Here is a 25,607-nt window from a genome sequence, read left to right on the forward strand (position 1 = left end):
GCTCAAAAACGCACAATCTAAAAAAATATATAGCGAACCTCAACCGAGTGTGCATGCGAACAGCGATAGCCGCCTGGTGATTTTCTACACTACAGCGATTTTTCACGGACCCACGGTGACAAAACACATCTCTGTAATTGCTCTTTACAAACCCTGGTCGCCTTTCTCGCCCTTCCCTCCATCTCGTCCCGTCAAGCCGTCTCTTCCATCCGTCCCGGCAGTGCCTGGAAGGCCATCTTTACCGTCCCGCCCTGGTGCTGGCCTCCCCTGCCAAATTGCGCTATATCGTCATTGATACCCTATTATCGTTCACGGGATTCGATTTTCCATAAAGTATGCCAATGGTCGTATGTTTATTGGCAATCAAAGGGCTGAGGCGTTTGCGCTGTGATACATTGATTCAAGGTTGAATAATCGCTTTAACGTTATGTCGGATGTTATGCCAAAAAGGGTGCAGCAGTTGAAGGAGAAGGCTGAAGTAAGTCAATTATGCGCTTTAAAACGGAATAAAGGTGTAATATAATAGAATGCAAGTAGAGTGGACGATATTTACAGGGCATATTTGATAGAGAGCTAGTACAGTTTGTTTTAAGGGAAGGTGAAATCATTCATGACATAAAATATATACATTCGCGATCTCTTTATTAATTTGTACCCTACATGTCGGTGTAAAATATATGCACGCATAGAATTAGAATGGTCCTACTCACCACACACTGGAGAGGCTGGGTCGGAATATCTGGAACAGCATTTGCACCTAAATACGCACACAGCAACATTAAATTAAAACATACAAGTATGGTCTGCATCATTTTACGCTGGAAACACGAGAAGCGCATTAGAAGGAAACTCGACATCTGTGAGTTTATGTATAACGATGATGGAGTTATACCAATGTGGATTTTGGATACAGGAAATAGGATGTTATAAATTCTACACACGATGGATAGGTACAGGATGTTTATTTAGGTTTATAACGTTTTAAATCCGGTTACTAAATTTCCGAACTAGACAGCTGCGAAGGTAAACACTGTGAAACTGTCAACACATAACAGTGTAAAATTGGTTATTTCACACTGTGACGCGTGTATGTCATATTGCAGTGGCCCTAGGGGTAGCCACACTGGACTTTCACACGTGCTGTGGTTAGCACGTGTAATTTATTCTGTGTCGGGATAATTTTCGCCGCCTACCTTGAGGTAGGACGCGTGATGCAGTACAAAAAAACCCAGAGTGAAATGACGCAAGCTCCTTAGATAGTCTTTATAAACGGATCGTTTTATCTCATCGGTATACGGACATAAACATTCACTGCACGTATTCTCAAATATAGCGTATAGATATATAGTATATATTGATATATATACTCATGTCACGCTTACTGTTACTGTCTGTTAGGCTTACTATTACACAGCGTTTAACTAACTCTTTAGCTATTCTACGGGTAATATTGTAGCGCCCCGTGCGTCGCTCCTTCGTCTGTCTCTGCCTCGTGCGTGTGCGCCACTGCTGCGGCGCCGATGTCGTAGGGTGGCCAGTGTGTCTCCTTGGTCCGGGGTCATGCCTATAGCTCCCTTTGTTATAAGGTATACCTTCCTCGGCGTGTCGCTGCTCGGTGCCGGTGGCTACTCCCTCCGAGGGGTGTGGGTGGGGTGCGCTCCCTCGAGTGTGTTGCGTTCGGTTCGGTTCGTTCCGTGTCTTGGCCGTCCGAGACGTCTAGTGCGTGTTGTTAGTTAGAAAACGCACTCTAGGGAATGTCTAATGATCTATGCGATATTCAAGTTTACGAGCACCTAGGTTCTTCCTAAGCCAGTTTCATCATCATAATTCTATCTGCATTGCATGAAAAGTGTTCCTATGTTGATTTGGCATAGTGTGTAAATTTATTTTGATTAAACCGTTGTTGTTTTATGAGATAAAAAATAGAATGCCTTAGATGCATGGGGGGTATGGTAAGTGATATGCTAGCAGCAATACAATGATTGAGTCAATACATGGTGCTTGCGCTGAATTTATGCACTTGACAAGTGGTTTGGTTTACATTAGAGTCTTTTGCGCTGATTGTGAGAGCTTTGTGCGCATCAGTTGGAAGGGCGGTCCCGGAGTTGCCAGAGAAGATTATTTATTGATACATTCAAGTGGACCTCAGAATTACGCGCTGGACCGGGTGTCACTTGCCGAGTAAATACATGTGTGACTATATAAGGTATGTTTGTCATGTAGTACTACAAGGGGGTAGTTGATGTACTATGTCATGCTACGATACGGAGGGCATCTCCATTTAAAACACAAGTACCCATTCCTCATGAAAACTGCTGAAGTCAAGCACACCAGAATGAATAATAATAGTAAAATTTTAGCAATTTGAAAGCTGGTCTTACTTATATGATAGCCCATCGATTTTAATAAAAAACCTATGAGAATTCGTTGTCTAGTTGCATTACTGCCTATATAATGATAAGGGTTTGTTACTAGACATTTATAGAGATTGCATAAAGAAATCTATCATTGTTTAAGGTTTATCGACTATTGAAGTTGGCGTGTTTGTAACTAGTAGCTTATGATTGTCATAAGCTACCTAGCACTGTTGGTTACAGCCTCCGACTCAGCTGAATCCTATATGATTATTTTTGTGGACAGCGTTGAGACGTTAAGTGCTGGGTAATAGACTCGCAAATCATTGGCAATTGATCTTAGATGTACAAATGTGCAGCATTTCTCTACTGTATCCGATATTCACTGTTTGTATATGTGAACTATCAGATTTGAAAACTTCGATTCCTTTACGATTTACTGTTTACCTTAGACACACAGTACAGTAATCTATATTCGTTTTGATCGCATAGGTCACAGCCTCAAAAGGATATATTAATATTAATATATATAGGTATATCATTCCCCCCCCCTAGATAGATAGCATTAGATATGCATGCGCTAAAAGCTGTCTAACGCCGTTTTACGCAAGCGGTAATTTCTCGGATGATCATGCGTGAGACCGTATCCAGGAGGTTGTAGCTGTCGCCTCGTGGTGCGGGTCCTCCTGGCAGTCTGCGACGTACAGGCTGTAAGCGGTTTCACGTATACCAGTGAGCACAGCGCCATAGCAGATGCCCTTCCACTAGTCAACAATACACCAGTATATTATCGAATGTCTGACGTTCTGCGTTAAGATAGTTTAGCGCCGAATGAGAACATAACTGTGCGCGCAAACTTATTGTTAGGAACCCCGACTCAAATTTTCGAAATGCGTATTTCGAAATCACTCTCGGCCATCGCTTGCCTTGTCAAATAAAAACCCCCCGTACGTATCGAAGCCATGTATATGGATAGTCCCTCCAGCACCCGCTGTAGAGTTGGGCCTCAATGCGCGGCCGGTCGTGCCACACTCGCCTGCCCGTTGCAGGCGAGGAGTGTTTGCCAGCGACTGCACAGCTTGGCTCCTGGTCCTGGATGTTGACGCAATGTGGTGCCTATCCAACTGACGCTGCAGCCGGTGTCATCCTCAGCCTTGCTAATGCTGCTATTGCTAGGAATGTGTAATGTAAGCGAGACTTGTACGGATATTTAAGCTTATCGTCTGCGGGGTGGGCGGGCAGCAGTAAACCTCGTTAAGGGGCTATTTAAAAATGAGAAACCAAAGCCATCGGATATGGTGCATCACAATCCAACTTGCCACTAAGTGCAATTTCCATAAAGATATACTTGTGATTTCACATGCCTAGCCTATAATGACGTGATAACTGCTTGCATTTCGGTGTAAGTAACCAAGATGTGTTGAGTGGTGATATAGATATGATACTTGCATGAACCAATCCGCTATCTTTTCCATCGTTAGCATTATCCCACGCGCACTGGTGAATTTTCCTAGCCGCACACGCTGGGCATTCAGCTGGAGTGGCACTCACTCCCGCATTACCTTTCTCACCTGTGGCTCCCATGATACCCGGAAGGCCTGTAATGTAAGGCCTTCGTTACCGTTACTTCCAGTCTAAATAATTTCGAAATCATTGCTCAAAAACGCACAATCTGAAAAAATATATAACGAACCTCAACCGAGTGTGCATGCGAACAGCGATAGCCGCCTGGTGATTATCTACACTACAGGGAGTTTTCACGGACCCACGGTGACAAAACACATCTCTGTAATTGCTCTTTACAAACCCTGGTCGCCTTTCTCGCCCTTCACTCCATCTCGTCCTGGCAAGCCGTCTCTTCCATCCGTCCCGGCAGCGCCTGGAAGGCCATCTCTACCGTCCGTCCCGGCAGCGCCTGGAAGGCCATCTCTACCGTCCCGCCCTGGTGCTGGCCTCTCCTGCCAAATTGCGCTATATCGTCATTGATACCCTATTATCGTTCACGGGATTCGATTTTCCATAAAGTATGCCAATGGTCGTTTGTTTATTGGCAATTAAAGGGCTGAGGCGTTTGCGCTGTGATACATTCAATGTTGAATAATCGGATTATGTCGAATAATCGAATTATGTCGGATGTTATGCCAAAAAGGGTGCAGCAGTTGGAGGAGAAAGCTATAGTAAGTCAATTATGCGCTTTAAAACGAAATAAAGGTGTAATATAATAGAATACAAGTAGAGTGGACGATATTTACAGGGTATATTTGATAGAGCGCTAGTACAGTTTGTTTTAAGGGAAGGTGAAATCATTCATGACATAAAATATATACATTGGCGATCGCTTTATTAATCTGTACCCTACATCTCGGTGTAAAATATATACACGCATAGAATTAGAATGGTCCTACTCACCACACACTGTAGAGGCTGGGTCGGAACATCTGGAGCAGCATTTGCACCTAAATACGCACACAGCAACATTAAATTAAAACATACAAGTATGGTCTGCATCATTTTACGCTGGAAACACGAGAAGCGCATTAGAAGGAAACTCGACATCTGTGAGTTTATGTATAGCGATGATCTAGTTATACCCAGGGGCGGCGCCAGGGTATTTTGATAAGGGGGCGAGACGGCGCGCAAGCGCCGTTCGTCGCGCTTGCTCGACGCAGGGGGGGGGGGTGTCTGTTGGAATGTTGGAATTTTTTGAAAAATGTAGAAGGAATGGTGCGATTTGGTGCATACTTTTAAGCAAATTTCCCGATAAAAACTGTTAATGTTCAACTTATGTTAACTGACAGTTAACATAAGATGAACAATAACAGTTTGTAACAAGCATGAGACAGACAACTGCTGAAAAGGCCCGAAAAGGGAGAAGGGGGGTGTGACTTCTAGGGGGGTCTGGGGGCATCCCCCCCAATTTTTTTTTGAAAATTATAAGCTTTGAGATGCAATCTAGAGTCATTTCAGGGTACTCCAATAGCTCACAACTAGCAACACTTTTTAGTGGAAAAGTAAAAAATTACTTACTGTCAAATTTTGATGGGCACTTGGGAATTCCGTCTGTGTTGAGTGTGTCCAAAGTAAATGTATTTTGTAGACATACAAGCTCTTACGTAGGGAAGCTTTTATTTAGCTACACCCTGTATAAAATGTATATAGTTTTTCCAAACGTTAAAAACAATATGACACGGTTAAACCTGAGTGGTGCGACGAGGCTGTACTGCTGTTTACATGACTAGTAATTAGTAATACGACGTGATTTGCAGCTACAGTGACTTATGTGTGTTAAAACTTGAGACAATTATTATTATTTACTGTATAATTCAACATGCTATATTACATAAATCTTCTTAATATTATTTTGAAACAGTACATACTGATCGTTTGTTAACTATCAGTGATATACTTTATTGTTTACATCCAAACGTGAAATGCGCGGGGATGTGCGAATTACTCCACAACCTAGCGCACGTGAACAGTGAGCGTGCCGCACGACCCGTGCACGTAAATAAACCCTGGCCACACACTGGCCAAAAGTAAGCTCCACCCACTTCTTATCCATTTTTGGTATGCCAACGCTGCTACTGGATTCAGGAACCTGTGCTAACCACTGATCTCTATAATATAATATATATAATATATATATATATATATATATAATATATATATATATAATATATATATAATATATAATATAATATAATATAATTATATTATAGAGATCAGTGGTGCTAACCTGTACGTCTGAACATCCCACGCCCGTTTCTTGAATGCCAATGAAGTTTGGCCGTACAGGCCCGTACTCAGCTTTTATCATCATGTTAACAAGCATACATTAAGACAATGATACGAGTAGAAGCGCTCCGGATAGTTAACTTACCGAGTCACAGTGTGTTCACATGTACGCGATCGTCAGAGCCCACGGAGGTATTCTTACCCCCCCCCCCAAAAAAAAACTGATCTCAGAAATGGTCTCTGGAGTTCTAAAATGGCTGGAAATCTGCCGAACGGCGGAAATGTCTCATAAACATAAGTTATTAACGCCCTCAAGTGGGCCTACCTTTCCGCCGGGAAACAGCATCATCGACAAATGATGGTCCCAACTTGGGACTCCCAAGGAAATAACACATTGACATCGATTATCAAAATAAGCACAGGTTTTATATGGATTGAATTTCGACACTTAATTTTTCGACTTTTCGATAAGTGGTCCAGCTTGTAGGCTACACCACTCATTTTTTTGTGGTGGCATCATACGGAATAACATAACCTTGCAGCTTCGCGTCAGTGGGCTGGAGGGATTTAGGCTACTTGTGTAACGAACATGCGCGTGGTATTTCAGTCTATGGACACGTTCAAACTAGACGTTTCTGATTGGTCAAAAATATCCGCGATTACAGTGAGGGTTCATTAATATTCATAAAATTACCATATCAGACACAGCTTGGATACATATTAACCCCCCCCCATCATTTGCAAGAAAATGATAGGGGGCGACCCCCGGGCCTATAACCTCCCCTATCATTTGCAAGACGTTTCTTCTTCTTCTTTCCCTTTTCTTCCAAATGATAGGAGGGGGTGACCGCCCCCCCTGCCCCCCTCTGGCGCCGCCCCTGGTTATACCAATGTGGATTTTGAATACAGGAAATAGGATGTTATAAATTCTACACACGACGGATAGATACAGGATGTTTATTTAGGTTAATAACGTTTTAAATCCGGGTACTAAATTTCCGAACTAGACAGCTGCGAAGGTCAACACTGTGAAACTGTCAACACATACCAGTGTAAAACTGGTTATTTCACACTGTGACGCGTGTATGTCATATAAGCGAGAAAAGACACACTTGAGACTATAGAATACTAACTAGAGTATATAGCACATAATATTATACTAGTTAGTGTGTCTATATATTTCTATGCTTGAGGCAGACAAGAGCTATTGCATAGAGATGCTGGAGAATGTACCACACGTTTTCATTTTGCAAAAATGAATACGATGAGCACAATGCAGTATGCAATGCATGCGTACATACCACATGGAAACAAAAAATCACGAGTAATAAAAACACAGATAGCATAAATTCTACAACTACAATTGTATTTGAAGAACTTAAATTTCTTTTATAAAAACACGCCATACAATCTCTCATTCATAATCGTATCTACTGTTAGACAGTTGGCATCAAGTAACAGCTCCTGCAGCTATGGTACTCATTATAGCACACGTTAGACCGTCTGATGATAGGATGGTCCCACTATGATTGCATTTTACACATGATTACATCTCAGAGATGGGGGCCTTAATTTCTCAATTAACATATGTCATATACTTATACCATTTCCAATGTTTAATTTGCCAACTCCATTGAAACTTAACACTAACAAATTAAAACTTGATATTAACCCCCAATGAATCCTAAGGTTTTTGAAACTGCCATGGTTTTTTAAAGTTTAAGGCTACTTGGGAAAATAATCAAAGTATAGATGATCACAGCATGAAACTGTGAATGGTCAACTGATTACTGTTTCTTTTGAGTACACATTCGTTATAATTTTACTTCCGAATATTTAGAAAACTTAAAAAAAATTCTTTTCACATCTTCATCCACCATATATTAATCCTCATCATCCTTTACTTGTCTTTCTTCTTTTTCTTCTTTTTCTTCTCAGAGGTGGCAATGCTGTCATCTATAACAGCAGAATATATATAGTCTCACCTCACAGCGGATATATCACTGATTACACTAACTTGAAAAACAGTAAGATTTTATGCAGTTATAGCATAGAAAATTGGATATGAATACATCATAAGATTCGTAACACAACGAAAATAACATCTAGTTGCGGGCTGGAGCAAAAAATCTGAATTTCATGCCCTGATCGTCAGGCGACAACAACAGAAATTCTGTTGTTGTCGTCTGACGAAGAGACATATGTTCTCGAAAGCTTGCGTAAAGTTGACAAATAAAATTTGGACACCTATTTCTATTTTTAAATTTATCTTATCTCTTTCGATGTGACGTGCGCGTTGGTGTTTTTACTTATATCTATATCATACTATATATATATATATATAGTATATATATATATTATATATATTTATATATATATACAAGCAAATTACGAGCATAACTTCCAATAGGTGAGGACAAGCAACCACTGAGACGACCTGCCTTCACGTGCCCAGTTGGACTTCACGCTCGTTGACCTCTTCCCCTTCTTACTTCCGCTCACCAGCAGTCTTTGTCGTGTTCAGTACCCGTACAAAATCCAAAAAGCATCCCTTATTACTCTGCCAATTGCTATATGAAAAAAGAACACTGCTGCTGTAACCCTCATTTCAATTAGTCGGCTAGGCCATACGTACCAGAAATCCCATACAAACTAAAATGAAAGTCGTCCCAATGACACCTGCTTGCAGCCTCACCACAAAAAAAACGGACACAAGATGAGGCAAGTAAAGAGTAATGTCAGCTGTTAATGGAGCAACCTAATCCGCATGGACATTATAGTAACGAGTTGCCATCTCGTATATCGCCCAATACATAATTTATAAACCAAAATTAATCACAATTTGGTGTGACCGTAGATGCGCTTGTATTAGCCGCTTTGTACGCGAATGTCATCTGAGCGTTCTTGCACAATATAATAGGTTATCGCTTGCCGTTCCGACAATTTGTCGCTAAAAACTTTACTCTTAATATAGACGTTTTTTTTGTATCTGTCCAGGGTGGAGCAGAAATATACCAATTTTGCGATGTAAAGGATATTGTCAATGGAAAATCTTGTTAAACGAACCACGACGAGTTGTTACACCACAGACTGTTGTCTCTATATAATTATCGGTATAATTGCCAAAACCCTAACCTAATTTGCAGTAATAAATTTTTTTTTAAATAATTCAATAACCTCCTAGCCCTTATCTCATCACATACCAAAAATGCTCCGCATAATGCCGTTGCAACCTGAACTGACTATATGGCAATGGCCCATCTTTGCGCCCAAAAAATTCCGCCCGTCCGGCTCGAAACATACCGCCTCGACTGCGCCTGCTTCAAAAATAGGACGTTTAATAATGGGCGAGCATAGCGATAACAAAACTATACCCAATTTCAAACATGTTAGGCGTCAAACGTTCCTGAGCAGTTATCGTTGAACCATAGGCAGCTTTCAGATTTGAAAAATGTACAGCTGAGGATTACTAATGCACTCCCTTACAATACACCATTAGGGACTTTTCACACTCCATAATCACACCCTTAAGAGGCTATGATGTGAGAGCTCCATTAAAAAATCACACCTTAAGCCAGGGCATTGATAGTATGCTTGCACTAAAAATCACACCCTTATAAGGTTCTCTTCATTCTGTTTAAAATACGCCACAAAGCGTGCTATGAAAAAGCTCATCTCATTGGCTACTGAAACTATATGTTGGCTATAATAGGATACTCAGTCAGGGCTTCGCGGATCCACTTGCAACATTGACAACTCTATGCGACAGGGAAAGACTAGTTCTCCTCAACCGGCCTACGCCGTTGACGCGTGCCGGCTCTTAGCTTACCATAGTCGATCCCTGACTCGCGTCTACTATATATACGCATCTGCGTCCTAGCTACGACGCATCCCACCACACCATCATCATACCTCGTCCACGCCGCCTTACCGGCGTCAAATACCAACGCCCACCACTCACTGCCTGCCAACGATCTGACAATTACTCAAACAGTGAGACTAAGCCCGTTCTATATTTAACAATCGAAACTATATACAATGCTTATTAATAATGAAGTAACTGGTTTGTAGTGCTGCTGACTGTAAAAATGAAACATTTTGTACATTATCTAACCCCCAAAATTCTCTCAACGGATTCAAACGTCTTTCACAAAATCGGAACCCCTGACTGTGAAAATCCCGCCGGTCATCTATGCCGCGTGGAAGATTCTCATCCCTGTAAAATGGAGCGCTATTTCAACATAATACACAGACTTCTGGTGCGCGATTTCAACCACTTTTATGAGGCGCGATGATGCACGCACCATGGCACAATTTCGGGTGCGCGGTGGAGCGCGAGCGCGATCGCGCCCCTTAAAAATGAAAGCCTGCCATAGCGAAATGTTGACGGACGTACGACGGACGACGACCCATGGCAATAGCTCAGCTTGACAATGTCAAGGTGAGCTAAAAAAACTACTGTTACCAGCCCTCTGGGTCGGTGCAAAAAAATCTTAATTTCATGCCCTGATATATATATATATATATATATATAAATGACAACCAAAATACAGCATTAACTTGCAATAGGTGAGGACAAGCACCACTAAGACGTACCTGATTCAGATTTGACTTCACCTGTTGATTTTCGCTTCTTAGCTTTAGCAGGAGTCTTGTCTGTGTCAGCACCTACAAAATCAAAAATACTACTACTCTGCCATGCTATATGTATAAACACTGCTTGTGTAACCCTATTTCATAGTGGTAGTGCCATACTGTACAGAACCCATACAAATAAAAAAAACTACTGTTACTAGCCCTCTGGGTCGATGCAAAAAAATCTGAATTTCATGCCCTGATATATATATATATATAAATGACAACCTCAATACAGCATTAACTTGCAATAGGTGAGGACAAGAACCACTAAGACGTACCTGGTCCAGATTTGACTTCACCTGTTGATTTTCGCTTCTTAGCTTTAGCAGGAGTCTTGCCTGTGCCAGCACCTACAAAATCAAAACATATACTATTACTCTGCCATGCTATATGTATAAAAACTGCTTGTGTAACCCTATTTCATAGTGGAAGTACCATCATGTACGCAACCCATAAGAATAAATTGCAATCATTTTATATTTTCCATGTAGTTTTTCTCTTTCTTTAATTAATAAATGTAATAGATTGAATGATTCCAACGACTATTTCATTTCTCAGTCGCTAAGCTGATTTGTGAGTCAAGTAAGTAATGCCTACCTGGTTCTTCCTTAACCTCCAGTTCATCAGACTTTTGCCTTTTAGCCTTGACGGGGGTCTTATCTGTGTCACTTTCTTCAAGCTTCCGTTTTTTTGCAGCAGCAGGAATAGTTGAATCCATCCCAGAATTGTAGGTCTTGATTTCACTAACAAACAAAAAACACACCAACAGTAACACTTTCATTCCGATTTATACTAAATTGGGTGTACTAATATTTTATTACAACTGTTAGTACCTATTCCTCATACTGATTATCAGTAAACATTTAAAAACAAAAATAATTTTTACCAGTAAAGATATTTTCCATACATATATCTATTTATATGTATGTATATATATATATATATATATATATATATATATATATATATATAAGCAGTCATTAAATGATCTTAGACAGATCCTCGTATAGCCAACAATGTATGTCGGTACAGAATCACATACCTTTTGTTTTCATACTTCTCGTACTGAGCCTTCTTTCTGCCAAGCCCACTAACTCCCATCGGCCCTGTCTGCTCCATCTCACGCAACTTCAACTCCAATTTCGCTTTGAACTCCGTGCCGATATCAAAGGTCTGGTCTTCCCCAAGCGCATCTACTCTGATTGCCAATGCTGATTTTGCTGCCAGCATTCTGGACATCTGTAGTTATTTAAAAAGAACACGCAGGTGAGGTGAAGCCACTATGCTAGGAAATGTCACTCAAAACAAGCTGGGGGGGGGGGTGTTCTGAACATTCACAGAAATTGTACGCGAAGGCTTCTAATTATTTTTTAATTAGTCCCAGAACCTAATTTTACACCATTACATCTCACCTTTCCCTTCAGCTTTGCAGAGCTTTGCCCAACCAGTGAAGCATGATATATCAAGCCATACTTTGGTGTATCGTGTTTGGTTTTCAGCGCTCTGAAGAGTGCCTTTTCTGCGCCGAGAATTTGAACTGTAGAGGCTGGATGCTTCGCCAAATTCATCAGGGATCCTTTGCACGGAAACCACATAACTTATCAGTACTGGGCGTACATATATTATAACATGTAATATGCTTATAACAGAAAACGATAAGAGCATTCTCACACTTGATTGGATTATTCTGATTAATTACACATACTCATGATATGGCAAATAGAACTGTATAAAACGCCCTCTAAATTATTTCCGTTTTCGATTTTTTCTTTAGATAAGGTGACCTTGAAAAATAGACAGCCGTTCTGAGAATATGGAAAATTCATAGAAGTTTCAGGGAACATAATTTTGCATCAACAACACTTCAGTTTAAGTTTCAGCATGTCAAGAGAAGATGTGAGAAGTTAAGAATTCAAGCAATAAATAAATCGTCATAACAACAGCAATTACCAGCATGTGCAATTAGTCGAGCTCCAACGAGTTCTCCTAGTAAAACAGTGACATTAGGAGCGATAGCAAGCATTCTGTTCTTCAAGTACTCATATAACTGTGTCCTGTAGTCTGTCAATTCAATGATCTGTTGAAAGAAAAAAACAAAAAAACAACTTACATTATACAGTATCAAGAGCGTATTAAGTATAAGAGCGTACAACGGTGAAATGCAACAACCGCATTGTAATTTCAGTAGAATTAGTAAACTTTACCCATTTTATTTGACAATTCTTTGCAGTATTATTATTCAGCAGTTCTACTTTGATAATATAAAACCAACCGCTTGTCCATACGCTGAGATATTAAGCGGTAAAATCTAGTATATTGGCGAAAATCGAACTCGAGTTGGCAGCTAGCTGCTACCCTCTCGCGTTTAGAACTGACAACTTCTTAGTTAGAATTGTGAGTCAGTATCGATAAAATATCAGGGCATTTTTTTGTATTATATCCATAAACACAAACTTTCCTGGTGCTACATATCATCTCACTAGAAAACAGATAATTCATTCATTTATTATTATAGACCATTACATTTCTGCTAATACGATCACAATTCTTTACTCGACCCCCATCTAAATCATAATAAGAACAGAACTTAATTTTACCTGTTCACAAAGGTGAATAATGTTGTCGATATCTTCAGTAGATATCTCTGTGCCCATAGATATTTCGGCAGCCGATTTCACTGCTGCTTCTACCTCCTCGGGCAGTATATCTGAAAGATCTGTATCAACAGCATTTGTCCTCACCCCTGTAAGGAAACAAGGATGGTATGTTGGTCGCACACTTCAACAGGGGTAGAAATTAACTTTTGAACAAGGGAGTCCAACTGACTCCCTGCCCTCAAAAAGAGGGAGTCCGTAGCAAAATGAGGGAGTCCGCAATCTGAAGTTCAAAACTAAAGCATAACAACAATAACGCATACATGTGCTTATTTTGAAGATTATTGCCATGCACGTCTGCCAAACTTTCTTTGGACATTTGCTGAAAAATACAGTAATTCCGTGAAGCCGTGCTCTGGAACGAACTACTACTAATTTGTATAACAGAATTTTTAGGGAGTCACACGGACTCCTGCATATGTCAAATCAGGGAGTCCGACAGTAAATCAGAGAGTATTTGACTCCGGACTCGCGTTAATTTCGCACCCTGCTTCAATATGATGAGTGAACGACTGACTATTCCATAAGAACTGTTCCATGTTTTTTTTACGTTAGCGTGACATACTATTACTAGAGTAAAAACAATATTAAAAGACAAGCACACACACTCAGTGTCGTGACGACGCGCGCAAAGGCAGAAAACGAGTTGGGAGATGTTTTTTTATTTTTTTTACATCTGTGTGACATACTAGACTGAAAAAAAACCATTAAACACAAGCACACTCACTCATTCTCGTGACGACGCGCGCAAAGGCAAGATGGTCGCCGATGATCTTGCTTAACTCAGGGAAGTGCCAGCCATACCACTCTCGGCATCGCATCACGTAGTTGTTCAACTCCTTGTCCAAGTCGTCCAGCAGAGCTACGGGAAAAATCAGCAGGTTAAACATATTATTCTGTCCGTCGATGACAGGAATCAACCAAGACAGCATTACAGCACTTTAGCACACACACACAGTGTAGATACTTCCACCCAAACGGCATAGCAGCTGGCTCACAAAACATAGCGGCGCATCTAGTGTTAAATTCTCGAGACGAGCATGAAGATTTACTCCGTTTAAAAAAACAACGAACAACAAGCCCCATACAAGTGAACTAAAATATTTGAATTATACTCAAATAAATCGTGTGAATCTAGGTGGTCATTCTAGGACTATTAAAGCTCTGTGGTCATCTGTTGAACATACAAGAGCAATAAAAACTGTAGTACAAGCGAACTTCGTTACAACATACCTCCAGGGACCTTAAGAATCAGTACGTTATAACGATAGTTCGTTGTAACCAATTCCCATAAAATAAACGCTAACGCAAGAATTAAAACATGAATGTTTAATGATAACACATGTAACAAATTTGTAAATTTAGAGTAAAATAAAACAATGTATTGAAGACACCCGTCTTTTGTTGCCGTTATTTGCACTCAACGAAATGAAAGAGCCCACGGTAATTTCGCCGATGTCATGGATGAGTTTAAATGTTGATGATGCCACTGAATCAGTTCGTTTACTTACAGACTTACAAAACTTGAAAAACGCAGTAATCTTTGTCTGCTTTGTCACTTTACTGGCCACACGCCCAAGAATAGTGTACCGTACGTTGTAACAAAGGTTAGTATGCATTTTTCCAGTGAAAATTTGAACGTTGTATTGAAGTTTACGTTACAAAGGTGGACATTGTAAACGAAGCGATACTGGCAAATGGAATAATGCATTACACAAATTCGGGACTTGGAGATGTGCACGTTGTAACAGTGTAAACGTAATAAACAGGGTACGTAGTAACAAAGTTCGACTGTAGTAAAGAATGAAGAATAAAATACACTTACATATGGCTTGAACAACCATTGTGTCCACTTTGTCTGGACTGAACTTAAGCTTGTATCTTGACAAACTATTGGAATATATTTGAACATATTACAAATAAAATAAAATCCATTTCAAAGACAACAGTGACAGATCAGACAAGAACAGTGGAGGCACATATCATTGCCATGATAGCAGTCAACCTTTACACAAAATGAAAACTCCTTCTCTCTCTCTCTCAAGCAAATTCATTTATACCACTGTTGGTGCTAAACACCACACAACTAAAACGTGCAGAGATCATTTGACCTCAAAATTCATTTTCATTACTAACATTTTCATTGTAAACCACACTGAGGCTGCTACTGTCCTGGAATAAATTATTATGTGTTACAGTTGCGTATTTGTTACAGCTGCTCATTTGTGATGGCTGCTTAGTAATAACGGTGAAGCAGCCACCAAACCAAATACAGCAGTGCAGTACACTAGGGTTACAACAAAGACTGATTTACCTGTGAGCCAGTCCCAGTGCCATAGCACTGATATCTTTCTGGTCAATTCCTGTGATGAGACTGCTCATCTGTGCACGGATTCCACGCATCAGCTCTTGGATGGACGAGTTTGCAACACAGCTAAGGTTGAGCTTATCCTGTAGTAAAACAATATAGTGCTAAATTGAATGACTTAAATGTACATATATATATATATATACTGATATGGATATATATATATATCACATATATAGGCGTTAACTTTGACCCAATATTGTATTCGTCAGCAGAATGAGTGTGTAAAGAAAAATGAGCTAAACTACTTTTACATAAAAGGGGTAGAAATGAACTTTTGAACACGGGAAGCTCAACAGACTCCCTTACCCGCAAAAAGAGGATCCGCAGCAAAATGATGCGGACGCTCCGCAAGTCTGAGCGTTCAAAATTAAAGATATTAACAATAACGCATGTGCTTATTTTTAAGATTCATGCTGTTGCACGTCTGCCAAATTTTCTTTGGACATTAGCTGAAAAATATGGTAATTCCGCAAGGCCGTGCTCTGGAATGAACTCGTTAGTATGGCAGAATTTTCAGGGAGTCACACGGACTCCTACATATGTCAAATCAGGGAGTCCAACAGTAAATAAGGGAGTATTTGACTCCGGACTCCCGTTAATTTTGCACCCTGCATACCTTGATAACATTGCCCAACTTTGCATCAGCAACAGCAAGTTGTTCGTGCGCATCTTTTGCTACAATTTTCTTTAGCATCTTCTTCAGGTTTTTGCTCATTTTACCTTCAATAGCAGCTGTTGCAGCTAGGAAAACAAAGTCAGGAACTCAATATAAAACGAGCACATTATAAGCAAGCCAGAATGTGCTTGAGATAAAATAACACTAACATGCGCCAGAGAATTGTGAGATGTGTCAGATTCAAATTTTATATCTCACACCTGATCACATGAAACACTATGTAGATCACATGCACATCTAATGACATAATATGTAAGTTCTAGTAGTAAGTTCTTATGGTAAGTTCTAGCTGAGGACCAGAATAGATATATATAATATCTCACATATGATACATTCACATACAGATTAATAATTTTATCATGGATAATAATCTAGATTGCTTCCACCATTGGCCATACAGACAATAACATGATTTTATTATTAGAAATATAACTGTCTGATTAAACACTACATACAACTGCATGTACATATATATTCATGTTAAATTGTTTGAAAGCTATAAATGTAAAGATAAATAACTGTTATGTATACCTACCAGCAAGTGCTTCAGTTGTATCTTCAAACTTAGAAAATTGTTTCAACTTGACCCTGGTAAATTAAAAAAAAAATTAGCTACAAGATAAAACACATTACAAACTATACATATAAAATTTGACACAAGACCAGTCATTCTTGCCCAATTATGGCTTGGCCTTCAAGATTCCACTAAACAACATATTAACTGATGTTAGGTCACATATTCCAACTAAAGGAAATTGGTTGTTCAGTAATCCTGGTAATGCAACACGGATATACTTACACTTTACTTGCTCCTTCAGGAGTTTCAAAGTCATGAAACAGGTTTTCAGTTTTCTGCAGCTTCTTCTCATCGAGAAGCTAAAGAAATATGTATGAAATATTCCATTACCTAAATCATTATATCATAATATCGCAAACCGACTAACCAAGCGTATATGATTATATTTCACTGAGGTAAGAACTCAAAGTTCAATATATATAGGTGTTTTTAATCAAATATCACGATATATAGCAAACGTTTCACAGCCTACAGCTATTATAGCGACATAAAAACTGCAGAGGTGAAAATAAACATCTTCCAATACATTCTTACTGATGACGTCACTTGTATGTTGGGATGACTATACCACACAGTGCAGTTGCATGTTCGCTCAATAGATCTACTCATGGCATTAGTACTACTAGTACTAGTAGCACAAGTAATAAGCTCACACTTACCTTAAATACTGCATAGCCAGCTGGGGTTTCAAAAAGAACCAACATTTTTCTGGTTTCTCTTTGAAAGCTTATCACACAATCAATTGATACGTCGGCAGATCTTCTTTAGACTTCTGATAACGTGATCGCTGATGTTGACCTATGTCAGCTTTAACATCGGGTTAACAACTGGTGGTAGAGTACCTGATAATAAGACAAGGTTTCTATAGTACAGTAAGTACACAATAAAGCACGTTTCAAACTAGCTCTAGAACTATATAGCCCTCTGCTCCGCCGCAGGCTATCCTGCGCGTCCTGCGGCGGAGCGGAGGGCTATAGTTTTAGAGCTAGTTTCAAACTAGCTCTAGTAACTACAGCCCGCGTACGGTTGCCGCTGGCTACCGTCGCTCCCAGCGGCAACCTAGCTCTAGTACTATAGCCCTTCGCTCCGCCGCAGGGCTATAGAACATTCTATGTTCAATCCTGTTACACTGAATCCTGTTGAACACTTTCCATGTGTACAAACACACTACAAATGTAGACAAAACACATGGGCAGCCTATTACATTTCGGGTGACGTCACGACTCACACGAGAGCATTTCAAACGAAATCGCAGGTAGTGCTAGCACTTTGAGGAATAAATGCATAAATACATGGTGTAAAGTCGTGGAAAGTTTTCAAAAACATAGGTGAGAGGTCCATGTAGATAAATAAGTGTTAAAAGGCCCGATCATTTTGCGTTTTGTGAGACATCTTTCATGGGAGCAGTGGGAGCAGAAAAAGTGACATGATTCAACATAGAATGTTCTATAGCCCTATAGTACTAGAGCTAGCGGCAACCGTACGCAGGCTATAGTTACTAGAGCTAGCTTCAAACTAGCCACAAGTTCCCTTCTCGCTTAACACTACGTTGGCGAGAGTCCTACGCCGTGTAACAGTCGTAGAGCCTGGTCAGTTTAGTTTCAAACATGATAATTGGCAAATTGCTATACTAAAATTTAAATTACTATCTATTTGGACTATCAGTAATAGTGATACTACCCCTGACACTACTACTAGTCGTAGTACTACCATCAATAGTACTACTGTACTGGTATTATTGCAGACCTATTCAACTTGCATAAAGCTTGAATCTGTCATTTGACTTGGTGTAGGCCTATTTCACAGGCACTTGCGACTGGCTGGTCGGGGTTCGATAAATAGCAACCCCGTTCTGCGCCTACCCAGGGTTCTCCAAGAGTACTTATAGCCTGGCGGCCCGCCAGGCTATCGTCGAGCCCCGCCATCCAAAAATGCACCCACCACTCTAAATATCATAGCCGCCATGTTGGTGTATACACAAGAAATTCAAACAATTAACACACGTTGTTTATACGCAGAGGCTACGGGTACGGCAGCCGTATCTTAATGTCTCGAGGCTACGGGTACGGCAGTCACACCACGCATGCGCTGCAGCCGTATCTTAATGTCTCGAGGCTACGGGTACGGCAGTCCCACAGACAAGTACAAACAGTCACCCTATCCCTAACCCTAACACTAACCCAACCCTAACCCCAACACTAACTCTAAACCGACTCAGCTATCTTATATACGCGTGTTATAGTACCCAATTAATCTATGGTGTATAACCTTTTGCTTTCAATATTTTGCATCTGAACTGACAATCAATCCCAACCAACTGGTGTAGGCTAGATGGCACAATAATGTTCATTTTCATACTTCAAATCCGAGTGTTTTCTAGCTCATCAAGAAATCTTGAATTAATTTCCAACGGCATTATTACGGGGCAGGTACAACCCAGTCTAACATGAGGTAGAGTAGACTGGTACACTTACCAACCACTCCTGCCATTGTATTTTTTGTACATAACACTAGGAGTAGAGCCCACAATAACAAAATACAAACAGTGGACATAGCCAAAGGCAAATGGTAAGTCCGATCCAGAACAGTATTGTAAAGCTGTCGGCGATAGTAAAACTACATAATACAAATGAGTAAAATGATATAAGAAGATTTACAGTACCAGTATAGTTGGTATGTGTATGCAGTGTTGGAAATAAGACAAAAATTCCATCCGGTCCTGATTAAAAAAAATTCTAAATCCGCAATATAAGCTACAGTAATTTTCTTGAAAATTAGCCAGTCCTGCTCCAAAAGTAGCCAGCCCTGCTGAAAAGTTACCAGTCAGGGACTATATGGGACCAGCTGCTATTTCTAACACTGGTATATGTCAGGTTTTCTGATTTATGAGAGGTGAACTCAATTTGGATCCAGCAAACCACTTAACCAGCAAGTTCACCCCTACATTTTGGTATTTTTATTCCATTATTATTTTGAATTTTCTGATGGCTTTGCCCATGCAAAACAAACATCTCCACCCCACATGCAGTGCTTCAAAATACACACAGAGTGTCCCAGATTGCAATTCAGAGCTTCTACAATTCTAAAATTTGCCGGGGGGGGGCATGCCCCCGCACCCCCCTAATCCTAGGCCCTACCACTGAGCGGCACCCCAATGCTATAATAAATGAAAGTGTCAATGACACTGTAGCTCACCACAAAAAAGGACACAAATGAGTGAGTAAGAAGAAATCAGTTTTAAAGTGTGTACCGCGAGAATTTTCTAGTGTTTTCCCCACTTTCATGATACCTACCGTTATTGCTTGAGTAACAGCAATTGTCTAGAGTAATGATAAAATGTCTTAGAACCTTCGTATTCACCAAATCCAATGAAATCATGCATGATTACAATTTTGTGTTCTGTTTCTGTTTACCGTTGCCATCTCTCGAATTTTCTCGTGGTAGCTATGCGAGCACTCGCGAGACATCTATCACGGTGCAGAAATGCATACCACGCACCGTAGAAATCAGGTCAGAGTGTAAACACAGCAGCTCATACTAGCGTAAACAGCAGTGTAGTACTAATGCCACGTAAAGTTTGTTATTAAAGAAGCTTGTGGATTGCCAGTCAGATAGTAACAAGGGGAATGACAATGACAGAAAGTGCTCTGAATTATTGACATAAAAACTCAATAATATTTATTAAACAGAATTGCATGCCCTTTTGTTTTAATTATGTTTGCTTGTTTGAGACGCCATTTGTAATTTTTGAGAGTCACTACTCGGAAAAATTTATTGCTGGTATGATGTGGTCAAATCAATTTTTCTATGCTATAACTGCATAAAATCTTGGTGTTTTGAATGTTGGTATAATCAGTGATACTTCCACTGTCAGGTGAGACTATATTCTGCTATATTTCGTTTTTCTGAGCCAAAAAACTCGCGGTACACACTTTAATTGAGCAACCATCAACGTACATTATAGAAACGATTGCCATCTGTATATCGCAATAATAATTTATAAACCAAAATTAATCACAATTTGTGACCGTAGATGGCGCTATACCCGCTTTTTAGCGATGGCGTTTGAAATAAATAGGTTATGCTGCGTTCCGACATGTTTTGTAAAACTTTACTCTAATATAGACGTTTTATCGGCAGGGTGTCCAGAGAGGAAACACCAATTTTGCATTAAAGATATTGTCAATGAAATCTTGTAAAACGAACCAGACGAGTGTGACACCACAGACTGTTTGTGTCTATATAATATGTTATACAATTGCCAAACCCTACCTAATTTGCATAATTTTTTTTAAATATCAAAACCCCTAGCTTTTATTCATTCACATACCAAAAATGAGCAAAATCCGTTGAACCTGAACTGACTAATGGCAATTCCCATTTTTGCCAAAAAATTACCGTGGCTCGAAAGTACGTCGACTAGCGTGCTTCAAAATAGGACGTTTAATATGGGAGCATAGCAGTAACAACTATACCCAATTTCAAACATGTGGGTCAAACGGTTCCTGAGTTATCGTTTACCGTAGCGAAATGTTGACGAACGGACGGACGGACGTACGACGGACGACGACCTGGCATGGCAATAGCTCAGCTTGACGATGTCAAGGTGAGCTAAAAAGCTTGTGGCGAACCCTGCTACCGTAGTGTGTATAAGAGTGTATATAAAATACACTCTCATATACACTCTTGTACACACTACGGTAGGCGCAGAACGGGGTTGCTATTTATCGAACCCCGGCTACACTCTTATACACACTACGGTAGGCGCAGAACGGGGTTGCTATTTATCGAACCCCGACCAGCCAGTGGCAAGTGCCTGTGGCCTATTTCCTATTTGGAACAAGTCGACTGCTTTAGTTCAAGTTCTTGTTGTGAATGTTTCGTTTGATTGCATGTTGTGAAAAATGGAGTGGTATCGACTAACAAAATTCAACCTAATTAATCATTATTGCTCGATCTAACTTAATAACAACTGAACGGTACTCGTTAGTTTATAATTTTATGGAATGGTTGCATACTTACTACTGAAATTTAGTGCACGCCGACATATTCAGCCACGAGGTGTATACAAATATGTCCTCTTGTTTTGGGACGGGAAAGGTAAAAGATGGCACGCAAATCGGGTTTTCTTCTTCCGCTATCATCTGTCTTCGAATTATTCATTTTATTAGACTGGGTCAGAGCTGCACAATATACACATGTATAAACATATATACAACATATATATGAATACCAATACATGTATACAACATATATACATGTATATATGTATTTATTCTCTGGGGGAGAGGGGGCAAGGGTGGCATCTGCCCGGTTACCCCCCTAGATTTTGGAGCAAAATTAAAAAAATACGCTTTTGCTGCTTATCACCCTAACGTGATTTTTTTGTCACTTAAGCTGGGTTTACACTGACGATTTTAGGCCGATTTTATGCAGGCGACTTGGCGTTTTTCAACCTCTCTATATATTCAAAGCGCTTACGACGTTACCAAGAGTAGATAATTATTTTAATAACACAGAGTTATTATGATAAGATTACACTATTAGTATTACTAATTACACTTGTTACTAACTACTAATCACTAATTACAAATTACACTATTAGGTACTAATTACAATTACACTACACCAAGATAACACTATTACAGATAGTGTTATTATCTACTCTTGACATTACGTTATCGACCGCGAGGCGGCAAACGTTTCAACATTTGACCCGTAGGCACACGCGGGCGCGTGATTTTTTTTCCTAGGTCAATCAAGAACATAGAGCTCTAGTGAGCGCTGCTATTGGTTGAGCTTGTTTTGTCGCTCAATTTCGTCATAGTATCGTCATATTCATAGCACATCCAAAATTCATAATACCAATATCCTCAATAGTCTAGCGAGTACAGCACGCAATTCAAGTCTGAAAGATCGGTGGATCGAATTCCATCCTTTTTCTAATTATTTTCTTGTTTTCTGTATTTTTCTATTTTTATCCGTTTAACAATTTTTTCCAATTAACGCAAATTTTTACATGATTTATTTACAACATTTTAATAACAACAATTAATTTTTACAACAATTAAAAATTAAATTTTTTATATTTTTTTAGAATAGTGTTTGGGTTAGGGTTATGGGTAGGAGTTAGGGTCAAATGCAGTGGGCAATGCACCATAAAACAGGAAGTTTGAGGCACGTGATTTGTATCAACCAATGGCAGCGGCTCACTTAGAGGCCCTATGTTCCTTGTATTGACCTAGGGAAAAGAAAATCACGCGCGAGCGGGGCGACGCCGATACGAATTTCTGCATGTATTAGTCCACGCGCCAACTGTGGCGCCGATAGCAAAAACGTGCTCTCCCCCTAGGCCGTGGGCGCACACCCACCTACCTCCTGATGCTTCGTTCTCTGATGCCGTCAGTGTAAACCCATGCAGCTTTATCCGTGAAAGCCTTGATCCAGACCCACCCCTAGCTACCACGTACACTTTGGACGTCGATCAAGAGCTGTGCAAGAGCTTGCTAATTAATGCTACATATGCTCTGACAAGAGGAAAAATGCACAGAGGAAAAATTTCAATTCTAAAAATTAGGATGATTAGTAACATTAGTAAATACGATCTTAAATTTAATAAATATATTAAAACAATTTTACCTTAGCATGATTCGAACCTGTGACATCTGCCCTCACCGCCGCTTATAACGTCCACAAGACTAGCCATTAGACCAGCACGCACATTGGAAAAATGTCACTTGCGCGATAGCACAGTTGATAGCGTCGTCGACCTCATAGGGGTCGGTGTAGACAGAGAGGTGACAGGTTCATATCCCAGTGTGGGATATATTATTTTATGTTTTATTTTTTTTATAGTCAGTTTATTTTTTGGTTTATTTGTATTGGAATATTTTCTACAAAGCCACTAAAATTCGAGCAGAAGAAGTGGAGTGAGAAATGACAGACTAAGAATAACAAGACGTGACTCATCGGCAATTTTTGTTTTATTGCATAGTAGATTGCTAGTTCGCCTCCGCACAGAAATAGAATAGAAGTAGAAGGCTCATACCCCAGCGCCAGCGTCCGCCAGTTTCTGACATATGTCACGTGAACCACAGCGCCATATTCGGTGCAGTCCGCACTGCTTAGGGATTGTCTAGTATTCAAGTCCAAGCGCGGTACGTGGAGATCACGGTACATATATTCTGCTAATATATTGAGTAAGTTCGTGCGTCAATAAACCTCAAATATTCACAGAAGATAGGCTAAGACATGTGTCGATCCTATAGCCCTAAGGTAGTTCTAGAATATATTTAGCAAATGATCACCCGCCGTACCGGCTTGAATAAAGAAGATATTATGCAAATGATCTCGCCGTACCACGGCTATGAATAAAGAAAAATGATACAGAAAGTAAGTACTAGTAGTTGAATGTTGTAGCCGCGGCGTTAATGACGTTTAGTTTTAAATTACAGAAAAACATGCATGCGATGCGTTTCCTAATGGATTCCTATAGCTTTTAAACACGCTTTCTACAGAGGTCAAAATTAAAATTGACTAACCGGCTACTGGAATGGATTGTTGCACCAGCTAGCCTGCTAGCTGAAAATAAAATTTGCAAACTTAACTATCCACCATTAGGCAAAAAAATAAGGCAATATTTATTGTACTAATTATGCGCACTTAACAGCTCCCAGGCCCAACTAGAACTCAATCTAATTATGCTTCAAAGATGATACAATACACACCATCTGTACGGCGAAGAAAAGTCACTTTGTCGTATAACTACCATTCAATCACAATATTTTACACCGGGCTTAATGTAACTCGTGCGGAACTTAGGTCTCCTTTCTATTATTTGGTAATTTCAAAACACAAGTGCACAATCAGACTTTTTATTGGCGAGCAAATATATATACTCTGTACTATAATATTATACTATATACTTAAGCGCATCTCTAAGCACTCGCCGTGTCACCATGTGAGGCGCATCTGCTACATCCGCCGTGGTCACCATGTGAGCGCATGACTCATACTCGCCGGCTTCGTCAATGTGGCGGCATCTCTACATCGCCATGTGAGCGGCATCGCTACACTCGCCGTGTCAACCCATGTGAAGCCGCATCTCANACCATGTGAGCGCGTCGCCACATCGCCGTGTCACCATGTGAGCGCATCTCTACATCGCCGTGTCGCCATGTGGGCGCATTTCCGTGTCGCCATGTGGGCGCGTCGCCATGTGGGCGCGTCGCTACATCGCCGTGTCACCATGTGAGCGCATCTCTACATCGCCGTGTCGCCATGTGGGCGCATTTCCGTGTCGCCATGTGGGCGCGTCGCCATGTGGGCGCGTCGCCATGTGGATGCATTGCCACATCGCCGTGTCACCATGTGAGCGCGTCGCTACATCGCCGTGTCACCATGTGAGCGCATCGCCACATCGCCGTGTCGCCATGTGAGCGCATCGTCATGTGAGCGCATCGTCATGTGAGCGCATCGCCATGTGAGCGCATCGCCATGTGAGCGCATTCGCCATGTGAGCGCATTGCCATGTGAGCGCATTGCCATGTGAGCGCATTGCCATGTGAGCGCATTGCCATGTGAGCGCATTGCCATGTGAGCG

At 40.5% G+C, this 25,607-nt stretch overlaps 1 protein-coding gene and 2 long non-coding RNA genes across 4 annotated transcripts; all 3 read right to left on the reverse strand.

Annotated features, from left to right (window-relative positions):
- Positions 1-183: 183 nt before the first annotated feature.
- Positions 184-894, reverse strand: LOC106818936. The gene is made up of 2 exons (XR_001395319.1): positions 711-894; positions 184-267 (listed from the first exon to the last, which is right to left on the reverse strand). It is a non-coding gene; the product is annotated as an uncharacterized LOC106818936 (long non-coding RNA).
- A 3,018-nt stretch (positions 895-3,912) lies between these two features.
- Positions 3,913-4,262, reverse strand: LOC106818935. The gene is made up of 2 exons (XR_001395318.1): positions 4,162-4,262; positions 3,913-3,952 (listed from the first exon to the last, which is right to left on the reverse strand). It is a non-coding gene; the product is annotated as an uncharacterized LOC106818935 (long non-coding RNA).
- A 3,176-nt stretch (positions 4,263-7,438) lies between these two features.
- Positions 7,439-22,109, reverse strand: LOC106818937 (nucleolar protein 58-like). Of its 2 annotated transcripts, XM_014823603.1 has the most exons (16): positions 22,028-22,109; positions 17,665-17,847; positions 17,228-17,304; positions 16,964-17,016; positions 16,369-16,493; positions 15,696-15,832; positions 15,207-15,271; positions 14,109-14,243; positions 13,325-13,470; positions 12,678-12,804; positions 12,140-12,303; positions 11,770-11,966; positions 11,325-11,470; positions 11,006-11,077; positions 10,686-10,757; positions 7,439-8,045 (listed from the first exon to the last, which is right to left on the reverse strand). In XM_014823603.1, exons 2-16 carry the CDS (start codon positions 17,707-17,709, stop codon positions 7,990-7,992), a joined length of 1,617 nt encoding a protein of 538 aa, XP_014679089.1. In that variant the 5' UTR covers positions 17,710-17,847; positions 22,028-22,109; the 3' UTR covers positions 7,439-7,989. The 2 variants fall into 2 exon arrangements, with proteins under 2 accessions (XP_014679089.1, XP_014679090.1); XM_014823604.1 differs by lacking the exon at positions 11,006-11,077.
- Positions 22,110-25,607: the final 3,498 nt, after the last annotated feature.

The sequence above is a fragment of the Priapulus caudatus genome, unplaced genomic scaffold, assembly GCF_000485595.1.
Source record: "Priapulus caudatus unplaced genomic scaffold, Priapulus_caudatus-5.0.1 Scaffold2671, whole genome shotgun sequence".
NCBI lineage: Eukaryota > Metazoa > Priapulida > Priapulimorpha > Priapulimorphida > Priapulidae > Priapulus > Priapulus caudatus.